The 22,140-nt window shown below is 47.7% G+C and overlaps 1 protein-coding gene across 1 annotated transcript; it reads left to right on the plus strand.

The window, feature by feature from the left end:
- Positions 1-1,513: 1,513 nt before the first annotated feature.
- LOC107111779 (major facilitator superfamily domain-containing protein 7-b-like) lies at positions 1,514-21,365 on the plus strand. The gene is made up of 3 exons (XM_015412809.1): positions 1,514-1,826; positions 17,426-17,584; positions 20,954-21,365. Exons 1-3 carry the CDS (start codon positions 1,695-1,697, stop codon positions 21,179-21,181), a joined length of 519 nt encoding a protein of 172 aa, XP_015268295.1. The 5' UTR covers positions 1,514-1,694; the 3' UTR covers positions 21,182-21,365.
- The last annotated feature ends 775 nt before the right edge of the window (positions 21,366-22,140 follow it).

Below are 22,140 nucleotides of genomic sequence, written 5' to 3' on the forward strand. Positions count from 1 at the left end.
GACTTCTGCCCCTGATCTTTTGCCCACCAGCTTCCGCCTTGAGCTGGCTACAGGAAAGGGCAGAGGAGGGCGCTGAAGGCAGGATAGAGCAGTCTACTCACCAAGCCTCACCCCAAAAGAGTGAGTCCTTCCTCTCTCCCCCCCCCTTTTGTTTGCTTTGTTCTGAGGCTGGTCCAGACTGGTGGTGGAAAGTGCCCTCAAGTCACAGCCGATTTAGAGACGTTCAGAGGTGGTTTAGCTATTCTTGCCTGGCTCCTTAGAGGTCTCCCATCCAAGAAGTTGCTACTGTCAAACCTGCTTAGCTTCTGAGATCTGAGAGCCATCCGCCTGGGCTATCCAGGTCAGGGAAGGTCCAGACTCCTTGGCAGGCTGAAGATCTGGCCAAGTAGTGATCATTCCAGGTGTGGCCTGGTTCGTCTGGAGCAACAAACTAAAACTGAAGTCCAGGGATATCTGAAAGACTAACAAAACGTATTCCAGAATCAGGTCTCCTGAGTAGGAGGCTGGCTTTATCCAGTGCCCTGGGGGCCTGAATTCACGATGCAGATCTGTCCCTATCACAAGCCGTCCTTGTAATAGAGGAATACTTCAGTTTATCTGATGGAATGAGTTCTGCCTCAGGGAGCCAGCGTGGTGTAGTGGTTAAGAACAGCGGACCCTAGTTTGGAAACCTGGGTTCAGTTCTGCCCTCCTCTGGCCCGTAGCTATGGTGGGGCGACTGGGGGCTCTGCCCCCTCCCTTAAAGGGCCAGCCCCCTTCCTTAAAGGCCCTCGCTACTTCCCAAAAGCATTTAAAGGTATCCTTTAAATGTTTTTGAGAAGAAGTGGGGGTGGGGTGCATGCACTGTCCCTCCCCTCCTGCAAGATTTAAAGGGCCCTCCAAGCCGATCAGCGGGCCACATGCTCCCCGTAGATCGCTGAAGGGCCCTTTAAATCTCGCAGAAGGGTAGGGAGAGGGACACATTCCACCCCCCTTCATTATGGCCCCACAAACTCCAGTAGAAATTTTTTTGCCCCACAAGCAGCAAAATCCTGGCTACGGGCCTGGCCCTCCTCCACATGGCGCCACCTGGGTGACCTTGGGTCAGTCACAGCTCTTCCAGAGCTCTCTCAGTCCCCAAATAAATCCAGCTCGCCGCCACTAAAAAGAGCTCGAACTTACAGTTTGGGATAATCTTAGGATATGTTGTCGAAGGCCAAGAGCACGGCCAATCTACAACAACTAATTATTTTTATTATTTTTATTTAGTTGTGCCTCAGTCAACTCTCATCGGGGAACACTCTTCGTTAGGCGTTTAACTCTTGCTTTTTTGATTTTGGGAGGGGCAGGCCGGGGAAAGGACCGGCGCTAGGACCCCGCGGCCCCGGCCGAGGCAGCTGTCCGGGGAGTGTCTGGCAACCAGGAACTGGCGGGTTGCCTCGCCAGGGCGGTCTGCCGGTCTTGTTGCTAAAGCGCCCGCGGACGGGGCGGCGGGACCGGCGGGCGTCTTGCGGCTGAACCGGCTTTTCAGGGCGCCGCCTGGCGATTTGGCAATGGGTCTGGTTGGAAGGCCTGGATGATCCCGGGAGAGAGCCACATCTGACTGGGAGGGAGGATGCGGTGAAGGCGGCGGAGCCACGTGGGCAGCAGGCGGCTCCCCCCCCCCCCCGAAGAAAGAAGTCGAGACGGCGAGCCTACCTCGCAGGGAGAGGAAGATGGACGTGGAGGTCGCCGCCAGCCAGGCCGAGGAGAAGGGCGACCCGAGCCCGCCCGGCGGCTTCCAGGTCTACAAGAGGCGCTGGCTGGTGCTGGGCGTCGTCTGCCTGCTCAATTGCTCCAATGCCACGGTAGGTGAGGACGCGCGGGGGATGGTTTCCCTCCCAGCCTCCCTGACCTCGCCAGGGTGGCGCGGCCGGCCGGTTGTCGCTTCTGCTGCTGCCCCCTTCCATTCCGCCTCCGGGATAGCCCTCGACCCCTTGAAGCCCACGGGCTTGCGCGGGAGTCACTCTGCATAGGATCGCGCGCGGAAACCGATTTCTTTCCCTTTTGGTCCCGCGCCGTGCGAGTTGCTGGGAAGGAAAAGAAAGCAGAAGTCCGGCGGCCTCTTGAAGAAGGAAGCCGCGAGACGCCCGAAAGGACAACAGGCCTTCTGGTGGACTTACTCGTAGGCTGCAGCCTCAGGGCACCATCCGAAGCACCTGAATGGGCAGCGCAGCCCTTTGCCGAGCCAGTGCGGCGTAGTGGGCAGAGGAGCCCAGAGTCTCAGATTCAGATCCCCCACCGTGCCATAAAGTTCACTGCGTGACCTTGATCCATCCCCCCCCCTCAGCCTAATCTACCCCACAGGGTTGTTGTGAAGATAAAACGGAGGTGATGGTGCAGTAGTGCGAGTGTCCAACTCCAATACAAGAACTTAGGCAGATCAAGAGAAGGGAGGGCAAGGAAAGGTTGCATCAGTACTTAGTTCTCCTGACCCTTTCTTACACCGCCAGGGAACTGCTAGTCTCCACTTTGGGGTCAAGAAGCAATTTTCTCCAGGCCAGTTTGGCCAGGGATCCTGGAGGGTTGTGGGGTTGCCATCTTCTGGGCATGGAGCAGGGGGTCACTGGGGGTGTGAGGGAGAAGTATTTGTGAATGTCCTGCTTTGTGCAGAGGGTTGGACTAGATGACCCTGGAGGTCCCTTCCAAGTCTGTGATTCTAAGGGGTGTCAGGTTCAAGCCCTGCACTGTGCCATAAAGCTCACTGAGTGATCTTAATCCATCCCTTTTTGTCTCAGACTAATCTGTTGTGAAGATAAAACAGAGGAGATGGTGCCATAGAGTGTCTGATGCAGGGGGTGTCAGGTTCAAATCCTACACTGCGCCACAAAGCTCACTGGGCAACCATGGTCCATTCTGTCACTTTCAGCCCTACGCACCTCACAAGGTTGTTGTGGGGATAAAATAAAGGGAGACCCACGTAGGCCGAACCTGAGCTCGAGAGGAAGGGTAGGATAAAAATGAAAATTTTAAAGTAACAGGCCAGTCAGTTCAACCAGATTCACTCCCAGGTAGCCACTGAGTTGTAGCTTCAGTCTGAGACCAGGCTCAGCTCTTGGGATCTAGCTTCAGTGGGCATGCATCAGGGTCCTCTGAACAGGTGCAGAGTGCTTCTTCCTGATTGTGTCCCAATATAGGGGACACAGTTCAAAGACGAGCCCCCCCTTCTGTTTGCAAATTAACCCTATTTGCTTTTTTTAAAAGAAGCACAGATTTAAAAGAAAAGAAACAGCTTATTCTTTAGTTCTGATTTATGTGTAGAGCGCGGTTAATAGCCAAGCACATTAACAGAAAATCTGAGGCTGTTTACATGTGTGTGTGGCATTTTTTTAAAAAAGCAATGTACTTTTCACAGCCTGGGTGGGGCGCAGGCAGGGAGAAAAGGGGGAAAGAAATGAAATCAGCAGATAGAGGCGCTCAATCAGCCTTTTAAAAAGTGAGTAATTTCCAGTAGTAAAGGAGAAGTACGTTGGCCAAGGGGGTCAGGTGATGTTCGAAGGGAGCATTTTCCCCTTGACAGAAGGCAAAAAAAGCCTGCCGTGCGGCAATTGAGGCTGCTCGAAGCGGGATTTGATGGAAGAGCATAAAACTATGCACGATGGAAACTTTTCTTCTGCTCTCAAGGTATGAGGAAGGGGAAGACTGGCAGTTAAGTTGATTGGCAGAAGTCAGAAGCTGCATCGTCAGCGAATGAATAGCCCTAAACCCCAAGAGGGAGCAGAAAAGGGAGGGGTATACAAAATGAAGCCCCCAAGTCAGGGAAGCTGTGAAATATACACACTCCAAACCAGATCCGAGCAGCAGGTGTATCCAGTTCAAATCCCTACTGAGCCCTGATCTGGTGCTAATCACTTTCTCCCCCCCCCCCCCCAAAGGCATTAAGTCGACTTCAAGGCGCTGCAAGGCTCTGTACAAACCAATCAATCCAGCCTCTCTTCTGGCATTGACACGGCAGAGCTTAGAAGGGCTTGGGAGTGGTGAGTGCCCTCCAGAAAATATTTATTCCGTCCAGGTGTTTCTTTATGTTGTTCATCTTGCTGGGGTGATTCATTCCCAGTACCTGGCGATTGGAAGTGGGTCACGTTATCTTGGCAAGCCATAAATGCTCAACATGATAAAAGTGACGCACAATGACGTCTTCTTGGTTCTGCCTTTATGGCTGCTGTGTCATGCGTCACAGCAGCTGTCTGGCAAACTTTCTGACTTGCCACTATGGATATTGAAGAAGAGAGAATCCAACAAGAAAGAAGCAAAAGGAAAGGGGATGAACGTAGCAGACAAAAATTACTTTGGTCTGGAACGGGTTAATGATCTTGGCTCCAGCTGTCTTGCAGCTGTCCCCCCCCCCAATTCTTAACCTTGCAACTGGGACAAAAATGCTACCACATTTCCTCTTATATCTCTACAATGAAAAGGGCTAAAGCATTTTTTTTTAAATGAAAGCTGGGAATGTAGAAAGGGAGCATGGCATACTTCTGAGGGGGACATTACAACAGGCCGGTGTGCAGCAGTGGACTAGGCCCCCCAGAAATTTATGCCAGAACATATTTGTTGATCTTTAAGGTGTCATAAGTCTGTTTTTGATTTTTGCTTCTCTGGTGTAAATTAGATGCCTGTTGGGGTACAGATAACTTTTACTGTCTTTTTGCTTTGTCTCCCACCCCTTCATAAAGCTCCCTAGACATTGAGGAGGTAGGGATGGACAAACCAACTTGAGCTGAGTTCTTACACTCCCAAGGGTAGCCTTCCTGTCTCTACTGACCAGCAGGAGTGAGGAGAATGTTGCCGACTCTTAGATACCCAGGGACTGGGGCAAGCTGGATGTTCAGCTTACTGTGGAAGTTCCCAGCAGGCCATTGCCTCTGAAGATCTGTTGGGCCTGGAGAAAGCCAAACAATGGGTCTATGGAATAGAATGTTCCATTCTATTCGGGCATTGCTCTCTTCCGTCAGCCCACCATTGTGACTCATTCATCCACAAGGTCTTCAAAAGAGCACAGCCAGATGATTGTTTTTACAAACAGGAAGAGAACATGCAGATTAATATTATTAAGAAGGAATGAATCTTAGAGCCACATCTTGTATATCGAAGAGGTGCAAAAAGTAGGGTGAGCTTTATAAAAAACGGGGACAAGCCGAGCAATGCATGATCAGTGGTTTCAGGAACACTGCAAGATATGCACACATGCATGTCATTCCCATTCAGCAGATACTGGTATGTGCGCGGATGCCTCATTCTTTAGTTGTGGTTCGTGGGTGTCCCAGTCTGGAGCTAAGTCAATATTTCTGCCTGCATTTGACAGTTACTGGAGCACCAGAGGTCAGAGTTCATGGGGTGGGGGAAAAACACCCATTGCCATTTTTTTAAATAATATTTTTTAAAATTTACACACAGAGAACAAATACCAACAACAAAACATAGCATTAACAAAGCCCATTGCCATTTTGGAAGTATAAAAAGAAACCAAGGAATCATTCCAGTTGCCCAAGATAGGCATATTTCTTTTTGGACGAAATGGTTAGCAGCTGTGTCAGTCCCAGAGAAGGAAACACCAAGACGTCACAACACTATCCATGTAACAACTTTGATTAGGACCAACCAGTGACACCTAACTCTGCAAGTTTTCACATTCAGCAGCACTCTTCTCAGGCTGGGTGTTACAGATAAACAGTTTTTTTAAATTGTAACATCAAGCCTAATGAAGAGCTCTGTTGAGTTTGAACGCTTGCACAGTGCTAGGTATCATTTGGTTGGTTGTTATCAAAGGTATATTTTCATTTAAAAAAAAAACATTTTTAGAAGCAGATTCTAGAAATCTTTGCCAAACAACTAGTCATGTTTCATTCAGGTCAAAAACAGTGTGCTGTTTTCCTTCTCTCTACCGTACCCAGTTATTAAACTGATCCCTATCACCCAACAAATTCTATTCATTATCCAAAACATTCTATTTGTTATCCTTATCCTCTCTTGCCCTCCTTATATATAGCCGAACTGCTCAGTTTGGCAATTAAATAGCTAATTAATCTCTCTCTTGCTTGTTGTGTGTGTGTGTTCATTGCAACACAGAGAACAACAATTATGTTCCCATGCTAGAGAAGCAATTCCAGGTTAAAGTTTAAGTCCAGTGGCACCTCTAAGACCAACAAAGTTTAATTCAAGGTCTAAGCTTTCCTATGCAAGCACACCTTTAGATACAGAGGACACAATCTCTTCTTGAAGAGGGACTGTGGTCTCTACTCTCGACTCCTGTGCATAGCTTGCTGAAACTAGGATCCTACTTTGTAACTTTTACATCATTTAATGTGTCATGTTAATACTTGCGCTTTGCTTCACTCATGTTTTCAGACTTCTGGTTGGTTCTACAGCCCTAGTCTTATTGTACTGTTTATTGAATTTCCCATCCTTTTGATTGACTCACTCTGTGCAATTCACCTTGAGACCAAGTGAGAAAGGCGGACTATAGATAATTTAAGTAATTAAATAGACTACTGACTCGATAGACTGTCCACTAACCAATCATTTATAACCGCTTTAGATTCCCTATAAATATAGAGATTGTCCTCTAAATATAGTAAAACCCTCCCAAAGAACCATTCTTATGGTAACTGTGAAACATCTCCACTGCTTTGCAGACCCTGGCCTCCTCGTATGACCCTGAAAATCAGTTCTGCAAGTAAAATCACCCTCATTTTGGCCACATAGCTTTATCAAGATCATCTTCCTAAAACTTTACCCCTTTCCATACAGAACATTATGTACAGATGCTATATAAACTTTGCACAGGCTCTTAGGTTGTTTCTCCACAGGAACATCACAGTCAGTATGGAGTGGTGGGTAGGTCACCTGTGGTTGTGCATCCCTTTAATGAGGTCAGCTGAAAATGTTGACCACATCCAATAAAAAAAAGCACAGTTCAATAGTTTTTGTTTAGAAGGTGCCGAGTGCCTGCAGCAGCTGTCAGAACAGATAGCTGCTACAGGCACTTTCCTAGGCTTGTCAGCTCCAGGTTAGGGAATACCTGGAGATTTGGGGGATGGAGGCTGAAGAGGGTGGAGTTTGGAGAGGGAACTTCAATAATAATGCCATAGCATTCAGCTTCCACAGTGGCCTTTTTCTCCAGGTGAACTGATCTCTGTCACCTGGCAATCCGTTTCAATAGCAGAAGATCTCTGGCCACCAGCTGGAGGTTGGCAACCCCGAGAGCACCTCTTTCCAGCCCTCAGAATCAGTGTTGCTTTTACCTGTGTTTTTCCTGGCAGGCAGGGACAAGGCAGCAATGGCATTTTTCCCTTAGATGCTCAGAAGGAGCCGTACATTGCTGGCAAGTGAGATGGTAAACGGCAGGTGTGGGAAGGCTGGCTCGCTCTGCAAGTCCTTGTAGCACTTGTGGGAACCAGTAGCAACTACTAGCACACAGGCACTGGAACACATGGAGGCATGTTCGTCATCTGTGGTGCAAACCAGCCCTCATGTATATATGTGCATGTCACGCCGTGGTAATGTGGTTATCTAGTGAAGATTATTAATGCGTGAACCATCATTGTTTACATTACTGGCAGTGCTAGGTTACAAGGCTAACAGCCCAATATTGTTTGTGGATCAGGAAATTTCCAGTGTGACATGCCAAACAACCTTCTTTATTGCCACCTCTTCTCTGGGGTCCTTTGCCCAAGGTCACAGGAAGGGAGAATTCTGACAGAATATGAATATAGAGGCACAGGTGCAGAGATAATGTTTACATGTATAAAGTTAGATTGCGGCTGCAAACTACTTGAGGATTCAAGCTTGATAGATGTGGGCGTGTACTGAGAGGCTCTGTCAGTCTCATCTGTGTGAGGCAGCCTGAACTCTGATTGGCTGTCGCGACTGTCTTGGTCATACACAGAGATTCTAAGAGTGACAGTTATTCAGTTACTCTCTGTCAGTTGGTCTGTCTCTGAGCACAACTGTTGTTAGCTCGCTCTATGTTAATCTGTTATTATATACAAAGTTATTGTTTAATCATTCACCAGTTAATAGTTATATAAACACCATTTGACTTAACCGTATTTGGTGAGTTTATTTTGAGTCTTCCACAAAACTCTTTAACAACAGGTATATACCACATACCTTCAACAAATTCTCCCCCCCCCCCCCAGCATCTTGGATGAGGACGAGTGGAAAGCATCCATTCTGTTTTCAGTCTGCAGGTACCTCAGAAGCCCCTGGGGATGTTCTCAGATAGACCTGGTGATGTATTCTCTACTTGTAATGGACCGGGAAAGAGAGACTGCGTTTCTGACCAATGTCGTCCTCCCGCTTTTGAATTCTGAGAACCAAGGGTCCATCGTTCTCTTTGCTCCAGCAGCCAGCCCAGATGCCTCCGAAAATCCCACAGGCCTGCCCTGTGAAGACAGCAGCCCTCCACTTCTGTCACTTGGTCCCAGTTTCTGACAGGTGCTTTCTCTTCAAGGCTGTAGAGTCCTTCACAGTTTGAAGTCTAACTGGTGGGGGCTGTTGTCATGTGTGAACTATCCAGGATTCCCAGTCTTTATACACTAGCAAGGTCTGCTGAAGCGAGTGAAAGAAGGAGCGATAAATCTGCAGTGATTAGAAGGCAAGATGTTCCATGTTAAAAGCCAAACGGTATTATCAGCATCCTAGAAAAACTGTGGAAGAAGTATGAGAGCCAGCGTTGGTGTCGTGCCATTTTGGACTGGGGCCTGGGAGCGCTGGGTTCAGAGCACCCTTCTGCCATGGAAGCTTGCTGGGTGACCTTGGGCCAGTCATGCTCTCAGCCTGACCTACCTCACAGGGTTGTTGTCAGGATAAAATGAGAGGGGAAGGATATAAACTGCTTTGGGTCCCCACTGGAGAGAAAGGTTTGGTATAAATGAAGTAAATATATGAATTTTTGAAAATCCCCTTGCCAGAGGACAATTATTTTCCTTGAGGTAAAATACTGAAAATATTCCTCTTAACCGGAGCACCAATGACAATGTTTCTCATCCCAAGAACTTCTGAAAGATTCCACGTATCGAGAAGTTAAAAAGAATATAAGCAGCACACAGGAGATGAACCTACAAAAACAATTTGAAGGGGAGGGAGTAAATTTCTTATAAAATGCGATAGAAATGCTGCGCCAACTGACTTCAGTCTAAGCTCACGGATAACACTGGAATCCAAAGAAATCCCTTCACACCGCTCAAACAGGTGAGTTCTGTAGAGGACTGTACATTGGAAGGGACTCTGATGCATATGCCATTGTTTGTGTTGCATTCCATCTCAAAGACGACTTAATTCCTTCACTGCCGCTTTGTTTTGGGAGCTGCCGTGCCGGCTGATGGCTTGCATTCAGTGTCATTGCTTCCCCACTTCTGTGAAAGACTTGCCTGCTTCTGAGGTGCTGTTGTACTTTGCTCTGGGATTATTGTATTCCGAGCGTAATTAGCTTGACAGTCCTTGTCAGCTTGTGGGAGAAGCTCTCTGCGACACTTAAGGCTCTATTAATTTCATTTCCTTTGGCAATTTCAATTTTGGTGTCTATTCGTGACAAGTTGACACAGAGGGGTTTCTGTAGAAGGGAGTATGAAAATAGACCTTGAATAAAAGAACAGACAGACAGAATGGCAGACAGAAGGTTGCTGCTTTCTGGACCCCTTTGACAGTTGAGTTACAGCACATGGATGCCATTTTTTACCCACCCTGGCCATATGGGGTCAAGGACTTCAGTCTAATGGTTCTCAAAATATATACCCATTTTTCTTCCCAATGGGGACACAAAGCAACCTGGACTGAATCGAGACCTAGGTTTCCTGTCTTGTTACCAGTGCTGATTTCTGCATGCCTACTACCTCTCTGTATATCACACCTAATCCAATCACACCTGCTATTGTTATTTGCCTGAAATCACTCCACTTTCCTATAGGACAGATGTATCTGAAGAAGTGAACAATGATTCACAAAATCTCATATCCTGCCACAAATTTTGTTAGTCTCAAAGGTGCTACTGGACTCTTGTTGCTTTTTTGTAAAGCAATTTACGACATCGTCTTCCCCTCCTCCATTTTATCCTCATCGCCGCACTATGAAGTAGGTTAGGCTGCAAATGTGTAATTTGCTCAGGGTCACCCACCGAGCATCTGTGACCAAATGGGGATCCAAACTCAGGTCTCTGACATCCGGGTCCAGCATGCCACCCATTACACCACACTGCCTCTCCTTTGCTTCCTTCATTTAGAATGGAGCTCTGTGAATAAAAGAACCACGTGAGAGGGAGGAGCCACAGGTCAGTGATAGAATAGATCCTTCACGTGTTGAAGGACTCGTTGGGTTCCATTCTTATTGGTTGTACTTAAACAGTCCCAGATGTCAGGGTGGGGAAAGACCTGAATCTTTGCATCTCTGAATAGACAGCACCTGGCCTAGTTACACAGTTATCTTAATCAACAGACCAGCATCTTCATGCCCTGGTTTGAACCTCCAGGATTCTAAACCTTGGTTTAATCCCAGTCAGTGGGGAATAAACAAATTTGAGTTTATTGAGGGGGGCCCTGCTTTCAGTCATGACACTGCACTGGAACCTGATCAAGCTGGGGAAGGTTCAAATCAAGTCCTCCTGTGCACAGAGGGAGAGGCAAGGGGAGTGTGTGGGCACAGCAGCAAATGTTATTTCAATTGGTTGCAGTGTCTGAACACAACTAATGCAATACTTAGTCGCTGACCAGCCTTTGACCCTTGCGATGTGCTGGAATGCTGACAGCAGTTACAGGGCCAGTGTCATAGGTAGGCTTAGGTGGTCAGTCACTGACCAATGAGAGTGGGAATGACAGCCCCCAGAGTGGAATGAGCCCCCCCCCCCAGTAGCATGAGTGTTCTGGAGCTGGAAGGACAGGTCCCAGAGCAGAACGATGGCCCCTGTGATGGAAATCAGTATAAGGTATTTCGTTCAGTTTTAAGCTTTGTGATTACAGGGGATAACATAAGAACAACAATGTTGGATCAGGCCAAAGGCCCATCTAGTCCAACATTCTGTGTCACACAGTGGCCAAAAATACCAGATGCCATCAGGAGGTCCAGCAGTGGGGCCAGGACACTAGAAGCCCTCCCACTGTTGCCACCCCCAAGCACCAAGAAGACAGAGCATCACTTGCCCCAGAGCCCCCCTATCTATACCTTGTGGCTAATAGCCACTGATGGACCTCTGCTCCATATGTCTATCTAATTCCCTTTTGAAGCCGTCCATGCTTGTAGCCGCCACCACCTCCTGTGGCAGTGAATTCCATGTGTGAATCACTCTTTGGGTGAAGAAATATTTCCTTTTATCTGTTCTAACCCGACCGCTCAGCAATTTCATGGAGTGCCCACGAGTTCTTGTATTGTGAGAAAGGGAGAAAAGTACCTCTTTCTCTACCTGCTCTTTCCTATGCATAATCTTATAAACCTCAATCATGTCACCCCTCAGTCGTCTTTTCTCCAAGCTAAAGAGCCCCAAGCGCCTTAACCTTTCCTCATAGGGAAAGTGTTCCAACCCTTTTATCATTCGAGTTTAAAGCCCTAAGTGGCCTAGGACCGACATATCTGAGGGACCACCTCTCCCCATGTACCCCCCCCAAGAGCCTTGCACTCTGCTGATCAACACATACTGGTTATCCCTGGCCCAAACAACACTTGTTTAGCCTCAACCAGGGCCTTTTCTGTCCTGGCCCCCACCTGGTGGAACGTGCTCTTGCCTGAGATCAGGGTCCTGCGGGACCTATTACAGTTCCATGGGGCCTGTAAAACGGAGCTGTTCCGCCAGGCCTTTGGTTGAGGCGGCAGGCGTCCAACTATCTGGCCTCCCTGCAGAAAGCAACCCTATTATATCTGCCCACATGGAGTCTCAGTATCGTTCATGTGTAGTGACTCCTGCTTATCATCTATCCAGCTGTTGGGGCTATTATGTAAATATATATATATGTTGCCATCTTTCGTTAACTTCATTTTAATTTAAATTTGTTTTGAATTCAGTGTTCTACGTGTTTGCTCTGACAATGATTTTAATGTTTGTGACTCTGACGTTACCCGCTCTGGGCTCGCTTGCGGATAGGGCAGGATATAAAGGCAACAGATACAAATAAATAAATTACAGGCGCAGAGCACTGATTTCAATCACAAGGGCCGTCATTCCACTCCACCCTTGGACCAGTCATTCCTGTCCCAGAACACTTCTGCTACTCCCAGGACTTGTCTTTCCACTCGGGCTGCCATTCCAGTCCCGGTGCACTTCTGCTATTCCCAGGGGCTGCCATTCCTGTCCCAGAACACGTCTACTCCCTGGGGCTGTCACTCCAATCTGGGACCTGCCCTTCCAGTCGCAGAACACTTCTGCTGCTCCCAGGGGCTGTCATTCAGCGCTGTGGCTTGGCATGTTCAGTCTGTGCTGGTAAAGACCAGGAACTCAGGTACCTCTGGCTATACCTTTGACAGTGAAAAAGCCGATACAGAGCTGAGATGCTTCAGTGATACTTGGGTTAAGCTCCAAGATTTGTACACAAAGAAAGACTCATCTTCTGACACCCTGTGCTTTTTAGGATTACCAAAACCTGAGGTTACATTTATTTATACATGTATACATTATACATTCTGAGGTAATTTTAAATTGCAGATCGGTGATCAAAACCTTGAGGGAATTAATTTTTAAAACAAAATTTGAAATCTAGCTGTGACTTTCTGTCCTAATAAATTGGACATTTTCTGTTGCTTTTGTTCAATTCTTTTTAATGAACTAGTGTGGCCCACGAGATCCAGTTTTTAGATTTTGAGTGGGAACAAAACACCAAGCAATCACATTCTTCTCCGTGTCTTAGCAAAACACTGTCTAGTAATTACCAGCCTTTGCACTGGTTTACCTACAGCACTTGCCCTTATTCGCTCAGCCTTAATCTAGGCTCACTATGTAATCTTGATCGAGTCACTATAATTTTTTCTAACCATTTTCTCAAGGCTCTTTTGAGATATTTACCTCGTTTGTGAGGAGCTGCGGTGGCTCAAGTAGTTAAGACGCTGAACTGCAGGCTGTGGAAGGTTGATAGTTCAGCAGTTCGAGACCCGGGTGCCGCATGACGAAGTGAGCTCCCGTCTCTAGTTCCAGCTCCTGCCAACCTAGCAGTTCAAAAGCAAGAAATGGCAAGTAGATAAATAGGTACCACTTCGGTGGGAAGGTAACAGCATTCTGTGTGCCTTGGTGTTTAGTCATGCCGGCCACATGACCACGGAAACGTCTTCGGACAGCGCTGGCTCTTTGACTTGGAAACGGAGATGAGCACCGCAACGCTAGAGTCAGATTCGACTGGCTTTCAAGCAAGGGAAGCTTTACCTTTTACCTCGTTTGTACCTTGTCTTTCTTCCCAACAGGGACTCAAGTGGGAGGGGGGGGCAATTACACATTCACCCAGGGACTATAAAACCGGCTCTGCTAATTTACACAGTGATTTTCAGTGTTTGACCATTGTGGGGGTGGAAAGTGCTTGTCAAGTGGCAGCTAACATATGGCGCCCCCTCGTAGGGCTTTCAGGCACAAAGGTGGTTTGCCATGGCCGGCCTCTGCATCGTGACCCTGGACTTCCTCGGTGGTCTCCCATCCAAATACTGACCAGCACAGACCCTGCTTAGCTTCCGAGATCTGAAGAGATCGGGCTAGCCTGGGCCATCGTTGTCTAGATACAGTAAGCAATCAGTGATTACACAGTAAACGTGAAAAGATCAAAGAAAACTATGCAAAAAGACGCTGTGCAAAAAGACTGAGGCATACCAGCAACATAAGACTTTGAAGGTTTTTCCTCATTGAATATTGACTGGCTGCCCTGTTAATATATTTCTCCTGATAAACTGGAAAGCTGTTCTGCTGCTGTTGTTTACCTTGGAAACACTGATGAGTCCTTTAAGAGTTCCCTAATCAGCCTCTAGGAGCTGCGGTGGCTCAAGTGGTTAAGACGCTGAACTGCAGGCTGTGGAAGGTCGGTAGTTCAGCAGATTGAGACCCGAGTGTGCCGCATGACGGAGTGAGCTCCCGTCTCTAGTTCCAGCTCCTGCCAACCTAGCAGTTCGAAAGCAAGAAATTGCAAGTAGATAAATAGGTACCGCTTCGGTGGGAAGGTAACGGCGTTCCGTGCGCCTGGGTGTTTAGTCATGCCGGCCACATGACCACGGAAACGTCTTCGGACAGCACTGGCTCTTCGGCTTTGAAACGGAGATGAGCACCGCAACCCTAGAGTCGGATTCGACTGGCTTTCGAGCAAGGGAACCTTTACCTTTAATCAGCCTCTACTGAGGAAGACTATTCGAAATGAAGTTATGAAATCCGGAGTCTTCATCATCCAATGTAGACTTACCTGTTGGATATATTGTCTACTTACCAGTTGGACTGTTGAAAACTTACCTGTATAAATATTGGTTTCACCTGTGGGATTCTTGTAAACACTGCATCTGTTGTATTATTGAGAAATTTTAGACTTACCTGTTGGATTGTTGATAACTTACCTGTTGGACTTCTGAAAAAAAAAGTTAGGATTTCCCATTTGAATTTTTTGTAAATACTACTTTAGTGGTATTCCTAGTTGTATTATTATCAGTTATACTTGTGTTCAGGGGTCATTTCGTAGAAAAAGAGCTGGGGGAACTCATTAGCATAACTCATTAGCATATGCCACATCCCCTGACATCAGGGGCCCGGCGGTGGACCTGCAAGGCCGGCGGGAGTGCAAGGAAGCCCCGCGAAGGCCCTCCCTGGCCCCAGGCAGGCAGGGGTGGGGAGAGGCGGGGAGGAAGCAACTTACCCTCCCTCTTCTCCTGCCTCCTCCTGGCTGAATGAGGGCCAGAAGCGGGGCGGCCGGAAGCAGGGGGTGGGGCTTCGTCATGTTCCCCGTCCCCTGCACCTCACCCGGGGGAATTGCGTTCCCCCGCGTTCCCCCCTGAAATGACCTCTGCTTGTGTTACTCATTAGTAAATTGTTCCATATTTTTCCTTAGTGTCTTTTTGCACAGTTTTCTTTTATCTTTCCATCCATGTCTGGGCCATTTACATTTAAAAATATTCCCTTTCATATGTGGGAAGGATAAGGGAATAGGAAAAGAAGTTACAAACAGGACTGGGATTAAGTTTAATTTGTTAATTATATAGTTTGGATTGTAACCTCATTTTTGCTTTTTTCCCCTTGTGCATGAAAAGGAGTATAATGTATAAGGATATGAATCATTTTTATGAAATATGAATCATATACTCAATAAATATATATATATAAAAATATTCCCTTTCCAGACTTTTCAGGGCTTGGTAGTCTGCTTGCCTATCAGCTCTCTGTGTGATCAGAAAATACTTCTGACTGCTTGGGGATACATTTTGTCCATGGTTTCTGAGGGAGAGATTTACCAGAGTCCTGCTTTCAAAGTCTTCTGGTAACCAGGGTATCTTGGGCCACACCTGCATGAACTTTTATAGCTCAGGATTATCAGGAAATATTCAGACTTCGATATCCCTCTTGGTGACTGGAGCCAGAATACTTCCTAGAGAACAATATTTACTTTAAACTAGTCTTTGCTGCTAGAGATCTTTCTTAATGTCTTATGTGCCAATCTGAGCATGTGTTCGTGGCCCAGGATCAGAATTCTAAGGGGAACGTGTGCCAGCTAGGTGTGTTAAAATGTTTTCCTGGATTTGTAGTCTGTTCCTAATTAGTGCTTTGAGTCAGCTTCCGTTCTGGTAAAAATATTTTTTTTTTGACACTGTGCCAAAGGATGGGGACTAGAAATGCAAGAACAAGCCAAGGATCAGAGCTGTGGAAGGTTCTGAACATGTTTCGTATTGCGCCCTCTAGAAGATTTTGAGAAGCAGCTCTGGCTGCATTGCAGCAACCTGCTGTCAGGTTGCACCCCAAGCCGGTGGGAAACAAAGGGGCAGGTTATAGACCACCTCCAATTTGCAATCCCTGCCGCTGGCACAAACTTCAAACTGCCAGAGCACACAGAAAGAACCTGGAACCACCTCCGCTTGCCAATTTGGTTGGTAGCAACTGGGCTAAATCCACTTCCCAAAGCAGAGGGAGGACCCATTCCTTACTGTTCCGTTGCAGCCTGTGGGTTGGGACACACTGGTGGGTCATGAGCCCCTGTAGATCTTCCTCTTTGTTGCGGGGGGGGATGGGGGGCTGGTTCTTGGATGGAGCGCCACACTTTGCATCTGCGCTGGAAGAAGCAGCAGGATGCCGAGGCAAAGGCACTGGTGAAGATTCCTCTATAGCTCTGATCCTTGGCTCGTTCTTCATGTGGCCCAGCTTGTGGTGCTTGGCTTGCATTTCTGGTCCCCAGCTGCCTCCGTCTGCTGCCCACAGTCCTGGTCTTGACACCAGTGGGGTCATAATTCTGGTTCTCCCCCTCTTCCTGGGGCATGATTTTGATATCACAGACCACAGTGTTTATATGGCTGTCTTTCACACACATTCCTCCTAGGGGGTTAAAGGTGGGTTCCGGATCTGTCAAAGTTGGTTTGCATAGAATGAATCTAATTCATTTGTCTAGCTAACGGAAAGGTGGGACATGTATTCCATAAGCAAGCATTTTATAAACGGACCATTCTAAACTCTTCCCTTGTCAGTAGACCGTTACAGAAGTTGGAAAAGTGGAAAGTGCCGTCAAGTCGCAGCCAATGTATGGCGACCCCTAGTGGAGACATTCAGAGGTGGTTTACCATTGCCTGCCTCTGCATAATGACCCAGCTATTCTTTGGTGGTTTCCCATCCAAATACTAACCAGGACCGACCCTGCTTAGCTTCTGAGATTTTTTTTTATATAATATTTATTTATCATTTTCCAAATTATTTACAACCATTCTTCCTTCAAATAACTTGAGTCTTATCAAAGCTTACATAGATTCATTCATTTATACATTTATAAATTTAGATCTGAATTTTCCCATATTTCATGCATCCATTTATATACTCTTCCCCATCTTTTCTTAAACACACTTCCATCTTTCCCTTGGAGGCTAATAGTTAGCTTATCCATTTCTGCTAGTTCCATCAGCTTGGATACTATTTCCTCTCTTGCTGGGAGTCTATAACTTTTCTTAGCGTCTGAGATCTGACAAGATCAATCTAGCTCAGGCTGTCCAAAGTGACTGACCCGCAAATGCGGTTACTAGCCCTCTTACTTACTCATGCCAATTGTAGCTGAGCAAAATAAATCACCGACTTCCTTAAAGGTCTTGGAAGTCACCCGGAAGTGAGCCTTGTATGGCATAGAAGACAGGGCAAGTAGCTAATTACAAGCTTTGGTTAAAAGCAGTCATTAGTAAGGGAGTCTCAAATTTGCCAGCTGCAAGTTCTACCTGGATTGTTATTTTATTATGCTAAAAGGGGGGAAAAAATCACTCTCTTTTTCCAACCCCTCTGCAGCTCTGGTTGTCATTTGCTCCGGTGGCTGATAAGACAGCCGAACACTTCCGCGTTTCACTGGACACGGTCAACTGGCTCTCTCTCGTTTACCTGGTGATATCCGTTCCGTTTGGGCTGGTAGCCATATGGATGCTGGACACCCTTGGACTTAAGTGTGTGGTAAGTTGAAACAAAGACTGGAACTGATAGACTGACTCCTGCATTTCCCAAGTGTGTCCCACCGAATCTAGAGGCTCCTTGCCAAAGAACTCCGGGTGGTATAGCAGATTGAGTTCGGGGCTAGCGCCCATGGAGCCCCAAGTTCATATTGGCATCACACCAGGAAGCTGCTCTTGGTCCATTCACTACACATTAGACCTGGGGAAGGTGACCCCCCAATACATGTGCTGATAGCGGCACCCCAGACCGTTTTGCTTGGCACCCAGGGCCAGGTCTTGGACAAGCAGCTGAGGCACTGGCAGCACTGCTGGCGCCAGGAATGTGGGGAAAGGCAACAGGCCTAGCTTATGATGTGGCGACAAAAAAAGGCTAATGTGATCTTGGGGTGTTTCAACAGAGGCGTAACATCCAGATTGCAAGCTATCAGAGTCCTGCTGTACACGCATTGGTCAGGCTGCACCTGGAGTTCTGTGTGCAGTTCTGGAGGCCTTACTTCAAAAAGGATGTGGACAGAATGTAGCAGTGCAACGGAGAGCAACGAGGATGATCGGGGGCCTGGAGACCAAGCCCTGTGAGGAAAGGCTGAGGGACTTGGGAATGTTTAGTCTGGAGAAGAGGAGGTCGAGGTGGAGACATGATGGCTCCCTTGAAGTATTTGAAGGGCTGTCACTTAGAGGAGAGCAGGGAGCTGTTCCGTTGGCAGTAGAGGATAGGACTCACGATAATGGGTTTAAATTAAGGGTGGGAAGGTAGCGGCTGGAAAACTTTTTTGCAGGAAGAGTTGTGCAACAGTGGAATCGGCTGCCTAGGGAGGTGGTGAGCTCCCCCTCACTGGCAGTCTTCAAGCAGCGGCTGGACAAACACTTGTCAGGGATGCTCTGGGCTGCTCCTGCACTGAGCAGGGGGCTGGACTCGATGTCCTGTATGGCCCCTCCCAACTCTTTGATTCTATGATTCTATATCCATCATCGCTTCCTAGACCTGCACAGCCACCAGCTGAGTCCATGGCCAATTGCTGAAATGCTGGTCGTGTGGCCAAGTACAACCCTCCTCTTTTCCCTCTTCCATTTTGTTTGCCCACACACCAAGATCTTCACAGGCAGTGTATTCCCCCCCCCCAGCACTTGGGCCAAAATTGTTGCCTACCCCTGCCTTGGACTGATCTACCTTGCAAGGTGGTTACGAGGATAAAATTGCTGGATGGGAGAAACCACATGTAGGGGTTCCTCAGTTTGAAATCAAGGGAGGGCCAGTAGGTTTCCCAAAAAGACAGCTGGCCCAACTTACTGATAATTCTTGCAAAACGCAGCCATGGCAGAGCCTTAGGCGTGAGGCAAAAGTGCGGACAGATAGAACGACAGAAATGCCTGGCCGGTACTTCGAATAAACTGAGCACACATTGCAGAACGCTACTTAAGAATCCGTTGCAGTGCAGCAAGGTTCCTTGGTGGAAGACTCAACAAAGAGAGTGCTCCCCAAAGGTACAGAGTTTGAATATTGCTGCCTTATAGGGTTACCCCTAACATACAAAGGGTGTGGCACCTCTGAACGAGGCAGCATTAAACCAACTAAGAGGACTTCTGTGAAAAATACCCATAGTATTTGCACATTTCCCCATAGCAGTTTTGAATAGTGATCAAGCTGGTGCCCATGATATGCACAGGGCTACTACAACTTTTGGAAAGCAGGAGTCTGTCCTTCCATCTAATTCAGCTCATTACATGATCTGGTCCTCCCATGCTAGATGATTCCTTGGTACGTGCTGTTCGGCACACAGTCCCAAACATTCTGGAATTCATGAATTTGTGAAGCTTCTCTACACTGAATCAGACCATTGGTCCATCAACGTCAGAGTCTAGGGTTTAGTATCCCAGGCCTTAGTATCCACTGTAGCTCACCTGCTGTATCCACTGTAGAGCACCTGCTTGGCATGCAGGCATCTCCAGTTTAAAGGACCGGTCAGCAGGCAGTGGGAAAGACCTCCGTCCGAGACTCCTGAAGAGCCGCTGCCAGTCAGTATAGACAATACCGACGTTGATGGACCAATCAAACAATCAGAGCAAACTAATTTATGCAGCAGCCAAAATCGCTCACTCACAACTTTAATGCCAGTAGCTCACAAAGTAGAATTTTTGCTCACAAGACTCCACAGCTTAGAGGGAGCATTGCTTGTGACTGACCCAAGGTCACACCAGCAGCTGCACGTGGAGGCGTGGGGAATCAAACCCAGTTCTCCCAGATTATAGTCCGCGCCCCTAACCACTACACCCAACTCGCTCTGGCTTTGGCGTACACAGACTGACCACTGGATTTGCCATAGCTTGTACAGACATGCAAAATATGCAGGTTCCCCTGTGAAGGCAACATACCAGCCGAAAAGGCCTTGGCCCCCGCCTGGTGGAACTCTGCCAGAGAACAGCTGTGCCCTACAGGATTTACTAACTTTTTTGTATGGCTTGCAAGGCAGAGATGTCCCACCAGGCATTTGGTTGAGGACGGCAACCGTCTGGCACTCTCACACTCCCACCTCCAGCGTTCCCTCTAAGCTGAGTTAGTGTGAGCCAGCTGAAAGTTTTTTAGCCTCTGGCTCACACATTTTTTGTCTCGGCTCAGGAAGGGTGGCTCCAGGGCAAACCAATTCATGCAGCAGCCAAATCACTCGCTCGCAACTTTAATGCCAGTTGCTCACAAAGTTAGAATTTTTGCTCACAAGACTCCACAGCTTAGTGGGAGCACTCTCCCTATTTCCCCTCCAGGCGGACACCAAAATTAACCATCATCTTGGAACGCAGTATTGTTTTCCTCATGGATTCTTTTAACTTGTTTTAATGTTGTTTTAATTTTCTTATATATTGTATTTGCCTTCGACATAAGCTGCCCTGAGGCCTAGATTCTACTTTGTGAGCTACAGGCATTAACGTTGTGAGCAAGCGATTTGGCTGCTGCATAAATTAGTTTGCTCTGGAGCCATCCTTTCTGAGCTAAGACAAAAATCTGTGAGCTGGAGGCTAAAAAACTGTGAGCTAGCTCACACTAACTCAGCTTAGAGGGAACACTGGTCACAAGTTCTTTCAGAACCGTTCTCTCAGGAGCAGTCCTCAAAAGAGATCTCTCAGCCCCACCTAACTCACAGGGTATCTGTTGTGGGAAGGGGAAGGGAAAGGAGATTGTAAGACGCTCTGAGACTCCTTAGGGTAGTGAAGGGCAGAGTATAAATCCATTCTCCTCTTCTTCTTCTTCGTTTTCTTCTATCCAATGTTGGATTACACACTTGAAAATGCAGGAAGTCTCATTAACTTTTGCATCCCATTCAAGTCGCTATCCCTGATCTTTAAAAGGACAGTTTTAACATTGTCTTCTCTCACACAGGTGATACTCTGTGCCTGGCTGAACATGGTGGGAAGCATTGTCCGAGAACTCAGCGTCATCAACGCCTTGAGCCTAGGTTCCCTCAACATTGTCTACCTGCTCGTAGGACAGTGCCTCTGTGCCATGGCCCAGCCGCTCATTGTGTTTGCACCAACCAAACTGGCTGCTTTGTGGTTCCCTGATCACCAGAGAGCCACCGCTAACATGATTGCCTCAATGTGTAAGTAATGACACAGTCGGGGCAGAGTAGCACAATGGCAAGACAAATGGGCCGTGAGCTCCTGGCTTCAACTCTCGGCTCTGCTGTGAACTTACAGGATTGCAAGCCGCTTTCTCTCCCCTGCTCCTGTCGCTTTCCCCAGCGTGTGATATGTGTGATATCCACACACTCCCCTCAATAAAATTTAATGTCTTCCTCTCGTCTAAGGAGACTTCTGCCAACTGAATGGTTCTTCCACCGGCGGAAGAGCTGCTTCACTCGGAGGAAGGCATCAGACTTTGTTGAGCAGGATGAGAGAGCCAGTTTGGTGTAGTGGTCAGGGGCGCAGACTCTAATCTGTGGGTACCGGGTTTGATTCCCCACTCCTCCACATGCAGCTGCTGGTGTGACCTTGGGTCAATTACAAGTTCTTTCAGAGCTGTTCTCTCAGGAGCAGTTCTTGGGACAGCTCTCTCAGCCCTACCTACCTCACTGGGTGTCTGCTGTGGGGAGGGGAAGGGAAAAACAGGTTGCTTACCTGTAACTGGTGATCTTCGAGTGGTCATCTGTGCATTCACACCCATGGGATCTAGTGCGCATGTGCTGGATCAATCGGCATTGTAGCAAGCTCTTAACAGATTTTCGCGCCCAGACTTCGGACATGCGCAGGAACCCCACCACGCATGCCCAGAGGGGTGGCCGCAGACATCCCGCCAGTTCCTTCGACCCACCGCGAATCAACCCCTATGTAAAATGTAGAAGCTGACAGCAGCGGGGAAGGAGGGCGGATGGTGTGAATGCACAGATGACCACTCAAAGATCACCAGTTACAGGTAAGCAACCTGTTTATCTTCGACGTGGTCTCTGTGCTTCACACCCATGGGAGATTAGCGAGCAGAGGCCTACCTGGAGGAGGGTGCTGGCAGGTCCTTACTGCGTAGCTGAAGATAAGATGTGACGTCCTATGTTGGTACTAGAGTTCTTTCAG

Source organism: Gekko japonicus, unplaced genomic scaffold, assembly GCF_001447785.1.
Source record: "Gekko japonicus isolate JY-2015 unplaced genomic scaffold, Gekko_japonicus_V1.1 scaffold989, whole genome shotgun sequence".
Lineage (NCBI taxonomy): Eukaryota > Metazoa > Chordata > Lepidosauria > Squamata > Gekkonidae > Gekko > Gekko japonicus.